At 43.6% G+C, this 17,935-nt stretch overlaps 1 protein-coding gene and 1 pseudogene across 1 annotated transcript in view; both read left to right on the top strand.

Annotated features, from left to right (window-relative positions):
• LOC136628734 (zinc finger protein 850-like) overlaps positions 1–17,935 on the top strand; it is a 216,778-nt gene that overhangs the window by 60,077 nt on the left and 138,766 nt on the right. Inside the window, exons 3-4 of the mRNA XM_066604835.1 lie at positions 7,972–8,151; positions 8,234–8,357. Of these exons, the coding sequence (XP_066460932.1) occupies positions 7,972–8,151; positions 8,234–8,357 (304 nt within the window). The remainder of the gene's footprint in view (positions 1–7,971; positions 8,152–8,233; positions 8,358–17,935) is intronic.
• Positions 8,422–14,871, top strand: LOC136629179 (oocyte zinc finger protein XlCOF7.1-like; annotated as a pseudogene).

Here is a 17,935-nt window from a genome sequence, read left to right as displayed (position 1 = left end):
CTACAAATAAGGTCTCTACTTCAAACTACAAAAATAGACAAGGTTAAACTCCCGGCTGACCTTTTGAGAGTGTTTGATAGTTCTGGCCTGACACCTCGCTCCCAGGTGAGAACCTGTTATAACATGTTTTCGGGTGACATGGGAGGAACGAAGCGGGCACACGTTCTCAACTGGGAGAGGGACTTGGGGAGAAGGTTTACACCTGAGGAGTGGCTCTCGGCCTTTACATGGGCCAACAAATCAACCATCAATGCAAATATTTTAGAGGTACACATAAAGGTATTGACGAGATGGTACTTCACCCCAGTAGCATTGACAAGAGCATTCCCCGACTCGGATGATAGATGCTGGAGACTATGCAGCCACAGAGGTAGCATTCACCATATATTCTGGGGCTGCCCGAGGCTCCTCCAGTTTTGGGAAGAAGTCTTCTCACTTTTAAGTAGAATTACGAAAGTGCGTATCCCTAAGTCCCCTGAAGTGGCCATTCTACTAATGAACGGCAACCGAATCCCACATCCTATAAAAAATCTAGTAGGCCACATTCTCCTCACCGCCAAGCTGTTGATCTCGAGGAGGTGGAGAGCTGCCGAGGTCCCTAATATCTCGGAATTGAGACAGGTGATTTCTGATCATAATATTTATGAAAAACTTTATGCCCTAAAAAATGGAGAGTACGCAAAATACTATAGAAACTGGAACCCATTGTTACAAAATTGTCAGACCTAAAAATTCTGTTATTCGAGCAATGACTGATTATGTCCCCCCCCCCCTTCCTACACCCCCCCTTCTCCCCCCCCCCCCCCCCCTCTTTTCCATTGTTATTTCAACATACGTTCTTGGTTTAAATGATGGTAAGAATTATATACCGTTTACTTCATCCCATAATCCAGCAGAGTTAATTACTACACCGCTGATTGGTTGATTTCTTTCTCATTGACCTCAGCTCTAATCTATGCAAATTCTCTGGGTGAGAAGAATTACCATGAATCTTTGTCTGTTATTAAATCTAAAGGCTGTGTATCTTTTCTGTGCTCATGCTTTCACTGTTAATCAATGCATGTATTTATGTGTTACTGTCTAAAATATAATCCAATAAAGAACAAATTGTTAAAAAAAAATAAATAAATAAAAAATTATGATTTTATGAAAGTGAGGAGGAAAAAACAAAATGAAAAACAAAGAGCTGCGTCCTTAGGCCTCGGTCAGACGGGCGTTTTTTTGCGCGATTTGCGCATGCGTCCGGCGATTTTATAGAACCATTGCTTTGCAATGGTATCGGACACATGAGCGCTTTTTATGCGCTCGTCCGATTAATTATAGAACAGAAATCACAGATTGCACCTATCTGCGATCTGCGATTCCTGTTCTTCTCTATATATGCTCAATGGGGCCGGCGGCAGCAGCGCCGACCCCATTGAGAACACATAGTAGACAAATCATTCTCCTCTGCCACAGCTGTAACAGCTGTGGCAGAGAAGAATGATGTTTGCCCATTGAATTCAATGGAGCCGGCAATACAGCCGGCTCCATTGAAAGCAATGGGCTGCCGGCGAGCGCGGGATGAATTTTTGGGAAGGGCTTAATAATATAAGCCCTTCACTGAAAATCATCCAAAACTGTGTAAAAAGTAAAAAAAATATATACTCACCTTGTCCCGGCAGACGGAGTTCAGCCGCGGCCGGCCGGCAGTTCTCCTGAACTGCTGTGAGTAGTATTCAGCAGCCGGGGATTTAAAATCCCTGCCTGCTGAATGAGCTGCCTCTGATTGGTCACAGCCCTCACCAATCAGAGGCAGCTCTCACTCACCGATTCATGAATTTATGAATGGGTGAGTGAGTGCTGCCTCTGATTGGCTCAGCGCAGGGACCAATCAGGGGCAGCTCTCTCCCGTCTGCCGGGACAAGGTGAGTATATCTTTTTTTTAACTTTTTACACAGTTTTGGATGATTTTCAGGGAAGGGCCTATATTTTTAAGCCCTTCCCGAAAATTCATCCTGAGATCGCCCGCAGCCCATTGCTTTCAATGGAGCTGGTTGTATTGCCGGCTCCATTGAATTCAATGCGCTGGACAGCGCTGCACTGCTCCGGCTCGTTTCTAATGAAACGCGGCTAGGAGTAGATTTTTTGGGCGATTTTTCGGCCCCGGTCACGCGATTTGCGGATGTGCATCCGTCATGCGATCCGCAAATCGCGGCAAAAACCGCCCGTGTGACCGAGGCCTTAATGGGTTTAAAAAGACATTGACAAACTGGAGACTTCACCAAACAGAGATCTGTCTGGGATGATCTAGTGAGCAGGGGGTTGGACCCGATGACCCCGGGATTCCTTACCAACTCTACTATTGTATGATTCTATTACAAGACTAGGTAATGGAATGTGCAGGGTCAGTGGGGATCAGACAACATATAGACGGGGGTTCGTTTGTTGTGCAGTACAAGTTGCCCCCTAGTTTCCTGGGCACAACTGACACATGGCCGCGTGGGTCTGGTCTTACACCTGGGCATGTCACTCTACTGAAATCCCACAGGGAAATAATGATGGCTCTGAGCGCTTTGTGAGCACTCTGCTGATCATTAAGGAAGCGGTCAGGAGGGCCTGGGCTCTAACATTGTTTTCTTGATAAAAAGTGTCTTATAGTCTGAAAAATATGATACTTTTTAAATTACATTTTGTGCAAAATATAATATCATTTTCTCTCATTTCGTTTGTGATGGAGCTGTGTTGGGCTGCTCTCACGCAGTGTAATGCTCCCATTGATTTCAATGGGAGCCTCGCAGAGATGCACTTGGTCGTGTCGCTTTCCAGCACTGCGATTTTCAAGCACCGTCTGTTTTATTTTCCGCGTTTAGCACACGCCATCAAAACTAAAGTAAAATTGCGGCCCTTTGCCACGGTGCTGTGTGAGAGCAGTCTAAGCCCTCTTACACAGGTGCTTTTTATCGCAATTAACACAGTATTTTGAATGCCGCATTAATTGCTGTATAACGCTACCATTGAAATCAAGAAAGAAGGCAGGGATGTTTTTTCTCGCCTGATGTATGATGATAATGTCCTTCATAGTGTTATCTCAATGGCACAAACCCCACCTGGTCACCGTGTGTTACATATCGGAGAAAGGGCGATAAGCGATTTGGCATGGATTATAGAGATGAGTTTTAAATCTACATTTAAGAGGGATTTGGGATGGTAGCTCTGGCACTAGGAGAGATCTTTCCCCTCTTTCGGGATTACTGTAATGAATGCTTTCAGAGAATCTCTTGATGAGCTGGCATCCGATGTAAGGCAATTGAAGTCTTGGAGGAAATGAGGGAACAAGATATCCCAAAATGTCTTACAGTACAAGAGGGTAAATCCATCAGGGCTGGGGGCTCTCCCTGTGCGGGATTATTTTAGTGTGAGCATGAGTTCTTCTTGAGAGATGGGGGAATCTAGTGATTGAATTGCTTCATGTGAGAGATGTGCCAAGTGGACGTCTAGAAGATAAGATTGGATTAATGATCTATGAGAAGTGCGTTCTTGATCTGAAAGACGTGGGGACGTGATGGTAATCGCGGAAAGTTTCAGCGGTCTGTTGTGACAAATGGAAGCCGCATCCAGATGGGGAAGAGATGTGTGAGCTATAGGAACAATTCCTTGCTTTCCGTAGTGCGTGGGCCAGAGTACGGCTGGGTTTATCGCCAAACTCGTAGAAATGTCTCATGCATTTTGTAAGGAAGTTCTAAGCACACGACATGTATAGTGAGCGCACCTGATCTCTTAACTGTGCTAGCTCGCATTCCGCCTTGACGTCTAGCGTTTGTTTGTGCGCAGATTCCATGGCCTGGATATGACCCATAAGGTTTCTGAGTTGGGAGGTGCGTTCTTTTTAAATTCTGGATCTAATACTGATGAGAGAATTGTGGATAACGCATTAATGGGCCTCCCACACTGAAAGCGGGGCAGTCTCTGAAGACGAATTATTGTGAAAGTACTCCACTAGGGTATTTTGTATCTCATTTTTAATCAATGGGTCTTGTATAAGGGATTCATTAAGGCGCCACTGCCATGTCCTACAGTGTAATATGGGGAATGAGAGTGAAACAGAGATAACATATACTTCTTTGATCACGCTTTTATCAATGTGTGCTGAATTGATGAGAGGAAGACTCACATGCTGGAGCAGAAAATAGTTAATTCTAGAGTAAGAATTATGCCGGTGAGAAAAGAAAGTATAGTCTTTCATGAAGGGATGAATGATTCTCTAAGCGTCCACCAATTGATGATCATATAATGTCTTGTGTAATCCACAGTGTGTGGACCCAGGCAAGCTACTGACCCCACTAGAGGTGTCTATGGAAGGGTTAAGAGGGATGCTTAGGTCCCCCTAGTATCAAAATGCCATCCTGGAATTCTTTCAAATCCACCAAGGTCTCTCTAGGAAGGAGACCTGGGCGGAGTTGGGGAAATAAAGTGAATCCAGGGTGACTGAGGTATCTCTCAGCTTATTCTTAATGAAGAGGTATCTACCCGCACCGTCCTCCCATGTGTCCCGATGCTGCTAAGGAATGGAACCAGCGACTTGAATGGAGACTTCTTTGGTTTTGTAGACAGGGCAAGCGCTGTGGTAGACATCTGGAAAATGTGGTAGACATCCTTCAACTTGGGAATAGAGTCCACTCTGAAATGGGTTTCTTGAACAAAGGTGACAAGCTCTTTTTTACCACAAAAGGCGGAGAAGAGAAGACCTCTTCTCTGATGTATTCAGACCTTGTGCATCGAGGGAAACAATGTTAAGGTTAGATCTGCTATGTGACATGGTTTGGATGGATGGAGGGAGTCTCTATACTGAGAAATCAAATAAATGAAGAGAGGGGAAAATGGGCCTACTACTGTAAGAGAAAAAGAAAAGAAAATGAATCATTTCAAAGCAAATTAATAGGGGGGGGGGGGGGGACAAAGAGTACACTACAGAAAATGATGGGAGGACAGGCAAGGGTAGAGGTGGTTAGAGACAAAGGGGAAAATAAAATATCAAAGAACAGCAGATGACATGCACACCCTGTTGGCCAGCATGGAGACGCAGTCAATCCGTCCTGGGCAACAGGTGCAGGCTAAACTTTGTAGTTCTCGAACAAGAGACGCGACCCGACCTAAAGGAGGGCAGGAAGTCTAACGCTCTAGGTGGGGTAACGTAGAACGGCCAGACGCTGCCAGAGAGGTACCAGCAGCTGTGGAAGCAGAAAAGGAGAACAGTCAATCAACTACAGGGTAGCTAGGAGCCTTGGTACCCATTAATGAAAGAATAAGGAGTGGAATGATACATATGTTAGAAGGTACCTGGAAGTGTAGAGGCAGAAAGAAAATATGGCAGTAAATTTTTCAAAACAGGACTTTCCCCCTCTTTTTTTTCTTTTCCCAACGTAAGTGAGCTGCACTGCAAAAGGGATGCCCACGTGTCCAATTAAGTTCTGAATTTGGGAGGAACTTTCAGATGATCTCCTGGCATCCAAACTCTCAAAACAGAATTCTCCTCTATGGACTGGTTAAGGGCATGGCCTAGAATCCAAATCTGTACTGGGACAGCTGGAAGCTCTATGAATAGGAACGCACCTTCTGAGTCAGTGGGTGACTTAATGGTGTAGATGCAACCGCACCTCCTGATAACGATGTGAAATGGGTGGCCCCATCTATACGTGGCTTCTGCAGCCCTTGTAGCCTCCAATAGGGGTCTGACAACCCTACACAAAAATAAAACTAGTCTAGAGACATCCAGGAGGATGGTAATCTCTGAGCCCCTTAAAATGAGCGGGCCTCATTCCCAGGCGCATCACAGGATGTCCCATTTTTGTCTATAAAAGCATACGTGAGAGATAACATCCCTTGGGTAATTAGGGTTATGTTTCCATAGTCCTGTCAGATGGTGTATTCTGCCCAGCTCTATTAATCTGTCTTCTGGTTTGTTCAGTATACTGTTAAAGATGGAGAACACACAATCATGCAGGGCATCTGGTGGAATATCCTTGGACGGGCCTCTGAGCTTTAGATTATAACTGCGGCCCCTGTTCTCAACGTCATCAAGGTGCAATGCAAAGTCTCTCATCTGGGACCTAGGGATTGAGCTAGCTGCTGCAAATCCAGAGAGTTAGATGTAGATGCTAGCTCATGAGTTAGGACGCAGTCTGTCAGGGATTGAATCGACTGGTTCACAGCTAGAATAGTTGTGACATGTTTTTCTTCGGTGCACCGAATCTGGAGCTCTAGATCTGTCTTAGTTGACAAGGCGCTGACTATCTTCCAAAGCTTCTGTAAAGTATAGATTAAGCAAGAGGGGATGATGGGAGATGAGCCATCCAATCTCTATAAGTTGAGCTAGAAGAGGGAAGCTGAATCTGACAAGAGGGATACGTTCTCCGTGCTCTGTAGACAGTTGCTGACAGAGGCGCGTACGTTCGTGGCTGGAGCACTAAGTAAGAGAGCTGCGGTGGTCTGGGAGCAACGCTGTCCTGTCTGTATATGGACAGAAGTCGCCTGCCTGGTGCGGGAGCTCAACTGTGAAGAGCTAGGTGCTGCTGGGCACTGTAGTGCTACCATTTCGGGTGTCCAAAACAGTGCTAGGGCATGAACTATCCAGACATCATGTTGGGAGAGCAGCGTGATGGGGATGCCTCCCTTTCCTCTGTAGAAGCGAGAAATCTGCTGTAGATGTGCCCCTCTCCTTCCCTTCACCACTACGTGGCACCGCAAGCAGGCTTGCAGCTGAGGAGGGAATGGGCACATTTAGGCTGCACTGACCCGCCAAATCAGGAAGTTCACTTGCTCCCTGGAGTGAGGAGAGGAATGGGCTCTGCCTCGGCTCAGCTATCAGCTCATGGACGGGGGCTCGCTACATCACTGGTAAGTCCACATCCTTCCCCATGCCAGAGAGGAGCAGTGTCCATATGTTCGCTCTGTAGACGCTGAGAGGAAAGTTGCTGATCCTTCTCAGCTGGAGGAACCTCGTGGTCCATGAGCACCATGCTGGATGAGCAGCAGGGAGGAGCAGCTGTGCTTCATAGGTATTGGCATATTGGAGTGTCCGTGGCTGGCGGAGCTCTCCACTTTTTCTGCCACCTCTGGCCAATGCTCAATAGGGAAGTATTTGCAGGTGTTTTTAGTGTCTTGACTGATTTTGTGGTATGTGGACCCAGATCTCCTTCTTTCTGCTTCCTCACGCCAACATGCCAAAGCCACACCCACAAAGTGAAGGATCTTTATGAGGAACTCATTGTGCAGTCTATATTGCAATCCCCTCTGGGCCAAAAAATATCTTGTTTCGGGTGAAAAAAGGAACGAAAATGACCCTCAGTGACTTTCTTTTCCATCACACTCCCTACATTTTCCACACCTCTACACAATCCAGTAGTTAGTTGCTATAAAGTTAAGGCCCATTTAGACCCACGATTCTCACTCAAAATGGCTCAAAGCCATCCTCAGTCCGCCAGAGAGCAGGCAGTTGGGGACCCGCCTGCAAATCTGAGATCATGGGGACATAAACCAATGCTCTAATTGGTCTAACGATAATCCGGACCTGGTTGTAAAGGCGAAACAAAGAGGTTATTACACGGTGGATGGGTTGTCTATATATTAATATCTACTCAATTGTTTCTCCTTAATTTCTTTAAGAAAGGTTGTTTTTGTATTGTATTTTCTGTGGATTTTACATTTTTTCATTCTTTTAACTAAAATACAGAAACCTCTGTTGTTATTTTCTATATAAAAGAACTATCCCAATTGTCCGGTCAAGGATAGAGAACAACGGGAACAAGATGGCAGAGAGTATATTAAATCTCACACTGGAGATAATCTTCCAGCTTACTGGAGAGGTGAGAGATTCTGATGATGTCACATTACATCATTCTTATCTATGGTAATAACAGATGATGTCACTGGAGAGGTGATGGACTCTGGAAATGTCTACACTAATATTTATTACTGTCTCCCCATATACAGGATTACACAGTAGTAAAGAAGACCTCTAGTGATGACTATCGGGCCCCTGTGTGTGATAGATGGGGAAGACCCCTGAGCCCAATCACGGGGTCCACACCTCACCCCCTGATACATGAGGACATCAATGTACAGAAGATTCTAGAACTCACCAGCAAGATGATTGAGCTGCTGACTGGAGAGGTGATACTGCAGGGAATGCTGGGACATTATACAGTAACAGCACTGGAGGCTTCTGGGTAATGACTGAATATTGTGTTGTCAGGTTCCTATAAGGTGTCAGGATGTCGCTGTCTATTTCTCCATGGAGGAGTGGGAGTATTTAGAAGGACATAAGGATCTGTACAAGGAGGCCATGATGGAGACCCGCCAGCCGCTCCCATCACCAGGTAATAGACAGGACTAAATACACGGGGACTTTATTATCTGTATGTAAAGAATGACTTCAGTGTCTGTCTGTGTTTCCTCCAGTTCCATCCAGTAAGAGAAGCCCACCAGAGAGATGTCCCCGTCCTCTTCTTCCACAGGACCATCAGGTAGATGGAGATGTCCCTCTGATCTGTAGAAGGCTGTGAAGCTCTTGTCTTCAGTCTTATTAGATGTCTTCTACTTGTGTGATGAAGCCAGTTGAGATGGCAGGATTACCGCTGACCAGAGACATTACATGTTGTCAGGATCTTCTCCCAGTTTTCTGGCGGTGGAGACTGCTGGTGGGAATAAGGAGCCAACAGGTTGGATTTATATCTATCTGCTTCTTTATGTCCCCGAGGCAAACAGCGGATGTGTCTGGTAGACGCTGATCTCCTCCACTGAGACAATGTGCAGCGTGTCTAGCCATGTCGGATATACATGTGTATGAGGTTTCTGAGGGGTCATTGAGCCGCCATTTAATATCTATGATTAATGATCTTTTCAGATCTTATAAAACCTTCCACACGACTTCTCCAACCGTCTGCTGACTTTTACAATATTTGTCTCACAGCTTTTGTATCAGGATGAAGATCTGACCGATATTAATACTACAGAGACAGATGTGAGGGGCGATCAGCGGTGTAAAGAGGAGATTCCTACAGGTAACCGCCCAGGTGAGTAGTAACCACTAAATACAGCAGAGAAGAGTCACAGATTCTCCTCGGTCACCGGCTGCAGATAGTTATGTAGATTTATAAGCTCTGGGATCTGTCAGTTTCCGCTGGATGTTCCCCCATTCAGCTGGAGTACAAACTAAATATGGATGAAGTGTGATACCGTTATAGGTGATAACACACGATGGGCATCTATAATATGGATATAATTATGGGCACCACATTGTAATAATGATGTGATTTAGAAGGATAAATATTTTGAAATAGAAAATCTGAGTGTAAAATCCATCTGCAGTCCGGATATATAATATATCTATGTGAACGAGGCCCATTCCTTCATCGTTTGCTGCCAGTACTATTGAGAGAAGAGTATCTCCCCAGTTTTAGAACTGAGGAACCATTAGCTCCTATTAGACTCCTAGACTCCAGATTGTGGAGACATAGACCTGGATAGCAGAAGATTCCTTGGAGGATGGAAGGTTGGTGTTATGAGTGTCAGGAATGCTTCTCTCCAGGGACTGGAAGGAAGAAACATGGATGCCGGATCATCATTATCATATAACAAATCTCACTGCAAGCAGGAAAGATTAATATCATCTTAGGAAAAGCCCACATGAGGGCTGTTTTTTGATGGTTGGAACCATTTATTATACAAGCAATATTATAAGTATATGTGGGGGGGGGAAAGGATGCCCAAACAGAAGCTAGCTTTAGAAGGTGAAGATCACGTAGTTCTCCTATAGATCTGCTCCAATGGGCTGGGCCATGCCTATAAGTTGCAAGCTGGAAACCCTCCTTATAGAAGAGCCAAGCGGTGATGATGCTCCAACACTGCACGTAAGGAGTTATTGAGCAGTGTTGTGTCTCTGACTAGTGATAGGGGGGGGGATTGACTGCCCCCCCCCCCCCCTTTGATTAAATGAATGGTGCTGCGATTAATTCCTTATCTGCCCACAGAATGCTGCTGTTACACCACCACTGGAGATAAATGGTAGGACAGCACTGGTCCACCTTGTGCCTGCGAGCAGTGATGTCGCTAGATCACCCAATTTATATTTCGAGAAGGAAGGACCACATAATGGTGCCATTAGCTGGAAGGTCTTGCTGTAGTGGCTGCTATGCTAGGGAAGAGGCCCTCCTAAATAGGCATGAAAAGCAAGTGATCTAGAGAACAGCACAAGGAGTGGGCAAGTGGAGTTTCTCTCCCGTTTTAAGTTTTTGTGCAAGAGTAAGATTGCCTATGTGTGCCGGGTGAGGGATTCTCTTTTCTTCAGGAGTAGAGTTGGGGATATAATTGTAGATGCAATGGTTGCAATTGAGGTCAACTAGGCCAAATAGAAGCATGTTTCAGCACTTAGACACATTTAATACATGAATAAAACTGCACAACTGTTGTTTATATGGCACACATGAAAATGTAGGATTTATAGCTCCCATTTTGATCAAATCGTGGAGCCTATCACGGAGAGACGATCGCTCCAACGATTGCGACCACATTTTTCATGGCAGAGTCCGATTGCTGTAGTGGGATTGCAAGTGTGGAGTTGCCGGACTACAGGTGGATTTATAAGCAGGTTTCACGGAGTCCTGCCACATGCAGAGTGAAAGCGCAAATCACCCCCGGGTCCGGTCTAACACTCCAGCAACGCCGATCCCACACACACTGCCAGCACCATCTTATTCTCTGGCGAGCTGGACACCAGATTGAATTACCACCACAATCTCTGCGGAGTATGAATCGTTTTAAAATGGACAAGGCTTAACTAATAAAATGCAGATTTATTCTAAAAAAAGACTAGCAGTACAAATATATGTACACAGGATATACAAAAAGGTTGTGACATGGAAGTATAAGGGTATACAGGCCTACACACACAAATAGTACAAAAAATAAAAAAATAAACAGGGATAAAATACCAGAAAGATACCTGGGGATTGGTCCAAGTCCTGGTCGTGCGAAGTCACGGGAACAATGGGCAGCCCTTTGCTGAAGCAAAACTCTGAGGTCTAACACATGGAAGAGGGAACCCCTCTGCTTTAGGGTCTCCTCGGACCACACCTCTTCTGGCCTCTTTTCGACATCACTGACGGGTGTGTTGAATATATTTGTAGCCCACTTTGATGGAAACCCAATTTACTTTTTTGGTCATATTTCCCCAGGAGGCTCTCTCATAGGAAAATTATGGCTCCCATGCTGCATATGATAATCCCAGCTATCTATGGGTACCAAACACGATATGCAGCTAATGCACTACTACGCATGTAGGCCGCTTGGTGGGTTATGAGGGTCGCATAATGATGGGAGTGAATGCGTTAGATCCATAGCGCCTTCCTGGTTATGAAAATATAATCGCTGTTACGTTCTGGGAGCTATGAATCTTCCCCATGATCTATCATAGTGCCGATTTGTCTGCCTAGTGTCTCATGCTTCAAAAGAGAGCCAGAACCATATACACAACAGCACATTCTGGTCACTGCCCCTTTGTTTGTATGAGAAGGACATTTGCTACTTCAGCCTGGGGACAGTAACACTTCCAAGACAATGGGGGGGGGGGGGTAAAGGAATGTAGGTGATTTCTTTGGAAGCTGGGAATAGCAGAGTGACAGCTGTCTAGCCAAACAGCTCTTCCTGGAACCTGAATAGTGATAGACTGACACTGCAAGATGAGTGACTATTTTCGGGCCACCCTCTATCACAGAGCTCATCCTACAAATCAAGGTGAAACTTATTGGATGGATTTAAATCCATCTCTTTTTAGGCCAAAAAAGCCTCCAAATTAATCTTCAATGTAACTATATAGCCCAGTGTCCTGGTTTTCTCCTCCCCTCTATCTTGTTTGTAATAAAGTGTATATAGCTCTCAGGAAGCATATGAGACAGACACTACCTAATAGCACTGACTCACAGGAACAGTGACATGTGAACCTATCAAGCTGAAGGCTTCACCACAGAAGGGAAAAAACTGCGAGATAACAGCCTGGTGGCCAAGCAACACGATTTACTGGTCTCCACTCTGAGGTCTACTGTAAGCTTGTCATCTGTTTGCTTATTATTGTCTAATTGCATTTTTCTATCTGACTCGTAATTTATATAGAAATGTTCTAAAATATCAATATAATTTTTACTTATATTCAATAATAGTAAAATCAGCTTTATTCTTGGCAGATGATAGTACCAGGATCTCAGAGGGACATCTGATATCTGCAGATTTTAAAACAGATGATAATAGTAGACAAGATAAATGTGAAGAACCTGTCATTATCCCAGACATGCCCTCAGCCCTTCACTGCAAAGATCCATCATCTGATCCTCTTACACAGGTCCCATATTCTGCGTCATCAGTAACTGATAAGCAGAAGAAAAGTCACAGAAGACGAAAACTTCAAAGAGCTCACAGAGAAGAGAAGCCATATTCATGTTCAGAATGTGGGAAATGTTTTACTAGGAAAGCAAGCATTTATAGACATCAGATAAGTCACACAGGAGAGAAGCCATTTTCATGTTCAGATTGTGGCAAATCTTTTACTACCAAACAATATCTTGTTGTACATCAGAGAGTTCACACAGGAGAGAAGCCATTTTCATGTTCAGATTGTGGCAAATGTTTTACTAGGAAAAGCGATCTCGTTGCACATCAGAGAAATCACACAGGGGAGAATTTATATTCATGTTCAGAATGTGGGAAATGTTTTTCAAAGAAAACAAAACTTGTTAGACACCATAGAATTCACACAGGAGTAAAGCCATTTTCATGCTTAGAATGTGGGAAATGTTTTATTGCTAAAGATCATCTTGTTAGACATCAAAGAAGTCACACAGGAGATAAGCCATTTTCATGTTCAGAATGTGGGAAATGTTTTATTAGCAAAGCATATCTTGTTGCACATCAGAAAACTCACACTGGAGAAAAGCCGTATTCATGTGTAGAATGCGGGAGATGTTTTACTCAGAAATCAAATTTTATTATACATCAGAGAAGACATCACACGGGAGAGAAGCCATTTTCATGTTCGGAATGTGGGAAGTGTTTTTCAAATAAACGAGATCTTGGTACACATCAGAGAAGTCACACAGGGGAGAAGCCATTTTCATGTTCAGAATGTGGGAAGGGTTTTTTATATCAATCACATCTTGTTACTCATCAGAGAATTCACACAGGATTGAAGCCATTTTCATGCCCAGAATGTTTGAAGTGTTTTTCATGTCAATCACATCTTGTTAATCATCAGAGAATTCACACAGGGGAGAAGGCATTTTCATGTTCAGAATGTGGGAAGGGTTTTTTATATCAATCACATCTTGTTAATCATCAGAGAATTCACACAGGGGAGAAGCCATTTTCATGTTCAGAATGTGGGAAATGTTTTATTGCTAAAGATCATCTTGTTAGACATCAAAGAAGTCACACAGGGGAGAAGCCATTTTCATGTACGGAATGTGGGAAATGTTTTACTAGCAAAGCAAATCTTGTTGCACATCAGAAAACTCACACTGGAGAAAAGCCATATTCATGTGTAGAATGCGGGAGATGTTTTACTCAGAAATCATATTTTAATGTACATCAGAGAAGACATCACATGGGAGAGAAGCCATTTTCATGTTCGGAATGTGGGAAGTGTTTTTCAAATAAACGAGATCTTGTTACACATCAGAGAATTCACACAGGGGAGAAACCATTTTCATGTTCAGAATGAGGGAAGGGTTTTTCATATCACTCACATCTTGTTACACATCAGAGAATTCACACAGGGGAGAAACCATTTTCATGTTCAGAATGAGGGAAGGGTTTTTCATATCACTCACATCTTGTTACTCATCAGAGAATTCACACAGGAGCAAAGCCATTTTCATGCCCAGAATGTTTGAAGTGTTATTCATGTCAATCACATCTTGTTAATCATCAGAGAATTCACACAGGGGAGAAGCCATTTTCATGTTCAGAATGTGGGAAATGTTTTTCTCAGGAATCACATGTTCTTAACCATCTAAAAACTCACATAAACAAGTAACTATTTTCTTTTTTAAAACCCTTGCTACAAGAAAAAAATACAAAAAGGTGACTTCATGTTCATTTACTAATATCCTTTTACTAATATTACTAATATCCTTTTTCCAGGCATATTTTGACATCTTTTCAGCAAAACTGCTATGGTTAGATGTTAACTAAAGGTCATTAAGGAGTTATTAAATGTGGCTTTTATTTTTGCTTTAGCAGCAGGGTGTAGGTTTGGAACTTACTTTGGCATTTTTTTAACAGCTTCTCTATTAGGTCAACTTCACACGACCGTATTTGCATGCAAAACATTTGTGAGCATAATATGCAGAGAAAAGAAGACCTTGATTTCAATGGGTTAACCCTTCCCAGTTTTTTTTTTCATGCGCGCAAAAAAAATAACAACACGGGATGCTCGATTTCTGTGTGCAATTGCATACCAGAGGTACCATAAAAGTCTATTAGAGGTACACGAATGCGCACTCAATACCCATGTCATTTCTCATTATGCTGACAGATGTTAGCTGAAAGCCATTAGTGAAATCTAAAGCTCCATGTAAACAATGCTTTTCTGTTTGTGGTGTTTTCTGGACTCCTTTTACATTTTTGGTACCATGTTTTTGTTGCGCTGTGCTTTTTGTCAGGGAGTGTGCGCCAAATATGGAGGTTTTTCAGGTATATTCGTGTATATTACATGCGCATCAGCAATTGGTATAATGTTTTTAAGATATGTTCTCTTCCTGGGCAGGTAAATAGATTCAATTTTCGGTATGTTGTATTTAAGTTTTTTTTGTATGCACACTAGAGATGAGCGAGCGTACTCGCTAAGGCAAATTACTCGAGCGAGCAGTGCCTTATGCGAGTACCTGCCCGCTCGTCTCTAAAGATTCGGGTGCCGGCGGGGAAGAGCGGAGTGAGCAGGGGGAAGCAGGGGGGGAGAGAGGGAGAGAGAGATCCCCCCCCCCCCCCCCCCCGTTCCTCCCCGCTCTCCCCCGCCACTCCCTGCTCCCCGCCGGCACCCGAATCTTTTGAGACGAGCGGGCAGGTACTCGCATGAGGCACTACTCGCTCGAGTAGTTTGCCTTAGCGAGTACGCTCGCTAATATGTGTGCAAATATTTCCGTCTGACACCCGCCTGAGAGGCTGACACCACATTTTGGGGACTTTCTGCAGGTAAATTCTTCTCAAAATCTGCACGTGTTTTTGCTGATTTTGGTACAGATTGTCGCAGTGATTTCCACACATTGTATTGCAGTAAGGGTTTGTTCACACAAACTGTATTCTTGCTAGAGTTTTATGTGATGCGCACAAAACTCGCACTAATACGAAATCTATTATTTTTAACTGATTCATTCCCACTAGCGATTCTTTTCCTCAGAGCATCGCTGCAATGTAAAATAGATCTCCCCATGTTCTATCTCTGGTTGTTCCCTTGGAATGCCTCCATTGATTTCGATAGGACCTTAAAAGCCCTCGCATGGCGATTGCATGCCGTACAATGGTGGTGGAACCCTGGCGCACATACGCGTCGTGCGTTGCTGCGAAGACAGACATACATTCGTTTATATATATATATATCAACAACCAATCACAGTGCAGCTTTCATGTAACCTCAGCTGTATAATATATAACAACCAATCGCAGAGCAGCTTACATGTTACCTCAGCTTTATAATATATAACACCCAATCACAGCGCAGCTTTCATGTTACAGCACCAGTATAAACTATAACAACCAATCACAGCACAGCTTTCATGTTACCTCAGCAGTATAAGAAATAGCAACCAATCGCAGCACAGCTTTTATGTTCCCTCAGCAGTATAAGAAATAACAGCCAATCACAGCGCAGCTTTCTTTTTACCTCAGCAGTATAAGAAATAGCAACCAATCACAGCGCAGCTTTCATGCTACCTCAGCAGTATAAGAAATAGCAACCAATCATATCACAGCTTTCTTTTTACCTCAGCAGTATAAGAAATAGCAACCAATCACAGCGCAGCTTTCATGTTACCTCAGCAGTATAAGAAATAGCAACCAATCATATCACAGCTTTCATTATACCTCAGCTGTATAAGAAATAACAAGCAATCACAGCGCAGCTTTCATGTTACCTCAGCAGTATAAGAAATAGCAACAAATGACAGCGCAGCGTTCTTTTTGCCTCAGTGGTATAATATATAACAACCAATCACAGCACAGCTTTCATTTTACCTCAGTAGTATAAGAAAGAGCAACCAATCACAGCTCAGCTTTCATTTTACCTCAGCAGTATAAGAAATAGCAACCAATCGCAGTACAGCTTTTATTTTACCTCAGGATTATAAGAAAGAGCAACCAATCACAGCGCAGCTTTCATGTTACCTCAGCAGTATAAGAAATAGCAACCAATCACAGCGCAGCTTTCATGTTACCTCAGCATTATAAGAAAGAGCAACCAATCACAGCACAGCTCTTATTTTACCTCAGCAGTATAAGAAATAGCAACTAATCACAGCACAGCTTTTATTTTACCTCAGCAGTATAAGAAATAGCAACCAATCACAGCACAGCTCTTATGTTCCCTCAGCCGTATAAGGAATAGCAACCAACCACAACGCAGCTTTCTTTTTACCTCAGCAGTATAAGAAATAGCAACCAATCATAGCACAGCTTTTATTTTACCTCAGCATTCTCAATATCCAGCAATTGTATTGTGATATGTTCGGCGGATGCATCATTTTGTAGTTGAACACTCATCCCGTTGCTCGTAATGCCTTTTTTGCTTTCGTGCTTGAGATGGAAATTGAACGATCTTTCTCTGGAGGGCATAACTGTCGACGACGCTCGCACGCGCGCCACCTATTGTAGGATAGATGTACTATGCCAGTAATCTTCCCAGGAGTGTACTCAGCAACTTCCCAAAGTTTCATGGTGATTGGATGAATGGTGTAGTAATGCATAATGGACAGACAGACAGACATTCATTTTTATATATATAGGTGACATCAGGAAGTGAGAGAATTCGATTCTGTACGTAAAATTTGGACGCTAATTCTTTTGCGCATAGAATTGAATAATGGAGTTGGAACCCATTAGCTTTTCCTATTTATGACATAATCAATGCTTGTGCCAAATTTCATGTTTCTACAACATTGGGAAGTGGGAGAATTAGTGGCAATTAGAGATGAGCGAGCATTGTCCTTAGCGAGTATCTCCCCGCTCGGCAGAGAAGGTTCGGCTGCCGGCGCGGGTGACAGGTGAGTTGCAGCCATGAGCAGGGAAGCTTCAAAAATAGAAAAAGCTCTTTCCGCGCTCCTGCTGGAGCTCCTCTTTGGACAAAATAAACTGTCGTGGCAGACAGTATTTGTATAAATTAATCATAAATAAACCAATCACAGCCATTCAGTGATGTCATCCACTGAATGACTGAATGATCGAGCGCCGGCTGTGATTGGCTGGCGCTTGATCCAATCACAGCGCTTACTTACACAGCGATGATTGCACGGGAATTCAAAGCCGAGCAGGGAAATGACAGCGTGGAGAATTCTCAAGCAGCTTGCCGCACCGCCGGGGAGATCATCGCGCCGGGGACAAAGACACCGGCTGGGAGGTGAGTATTGCGGGTTTTTTGTTGTTGTTTTTTTTTACCTCACTCGAACATAAGCCGAGGGGGGCTTTTTCAGCATAAAAAAATGTGCTGAAAAACTAGGCTTATATCAGAGTACATATGGTAAGTTGTGTTTAGTTTCAAAACTCTTTATTCAGGAAGCAAACAGGATAAGTACTGCATCATTGTTTGTTTCACATTGGTTTTCCCTCGCAGGGGATAATCTCAGTTGTTTAGCTTTCATCCTGCATATATATATTTATCTCAAACATGTACTTATTACCTTCTTCAGTTGTAGTTAAA

This window comes from Eleutherodactylus coqui, chromosome 5, assembly GCF_035609145.1.
Source record: "Eleutherodactylus coqui strain aEleCoq1 chromosome 5, aEleCoq1.hap1, whole genome shotgun sequence".
NCBI lineage: Eukaryota > Metazoa > Chordata > Amphibia > Anura > Eleutherodactylidae > Eleutherodactylus > Eleutherodactylus coqui.
Note: the sequence above shows the minus strand (reverse complement) of the source record. Positions and strands in the feature narration are given on the sequence as shown.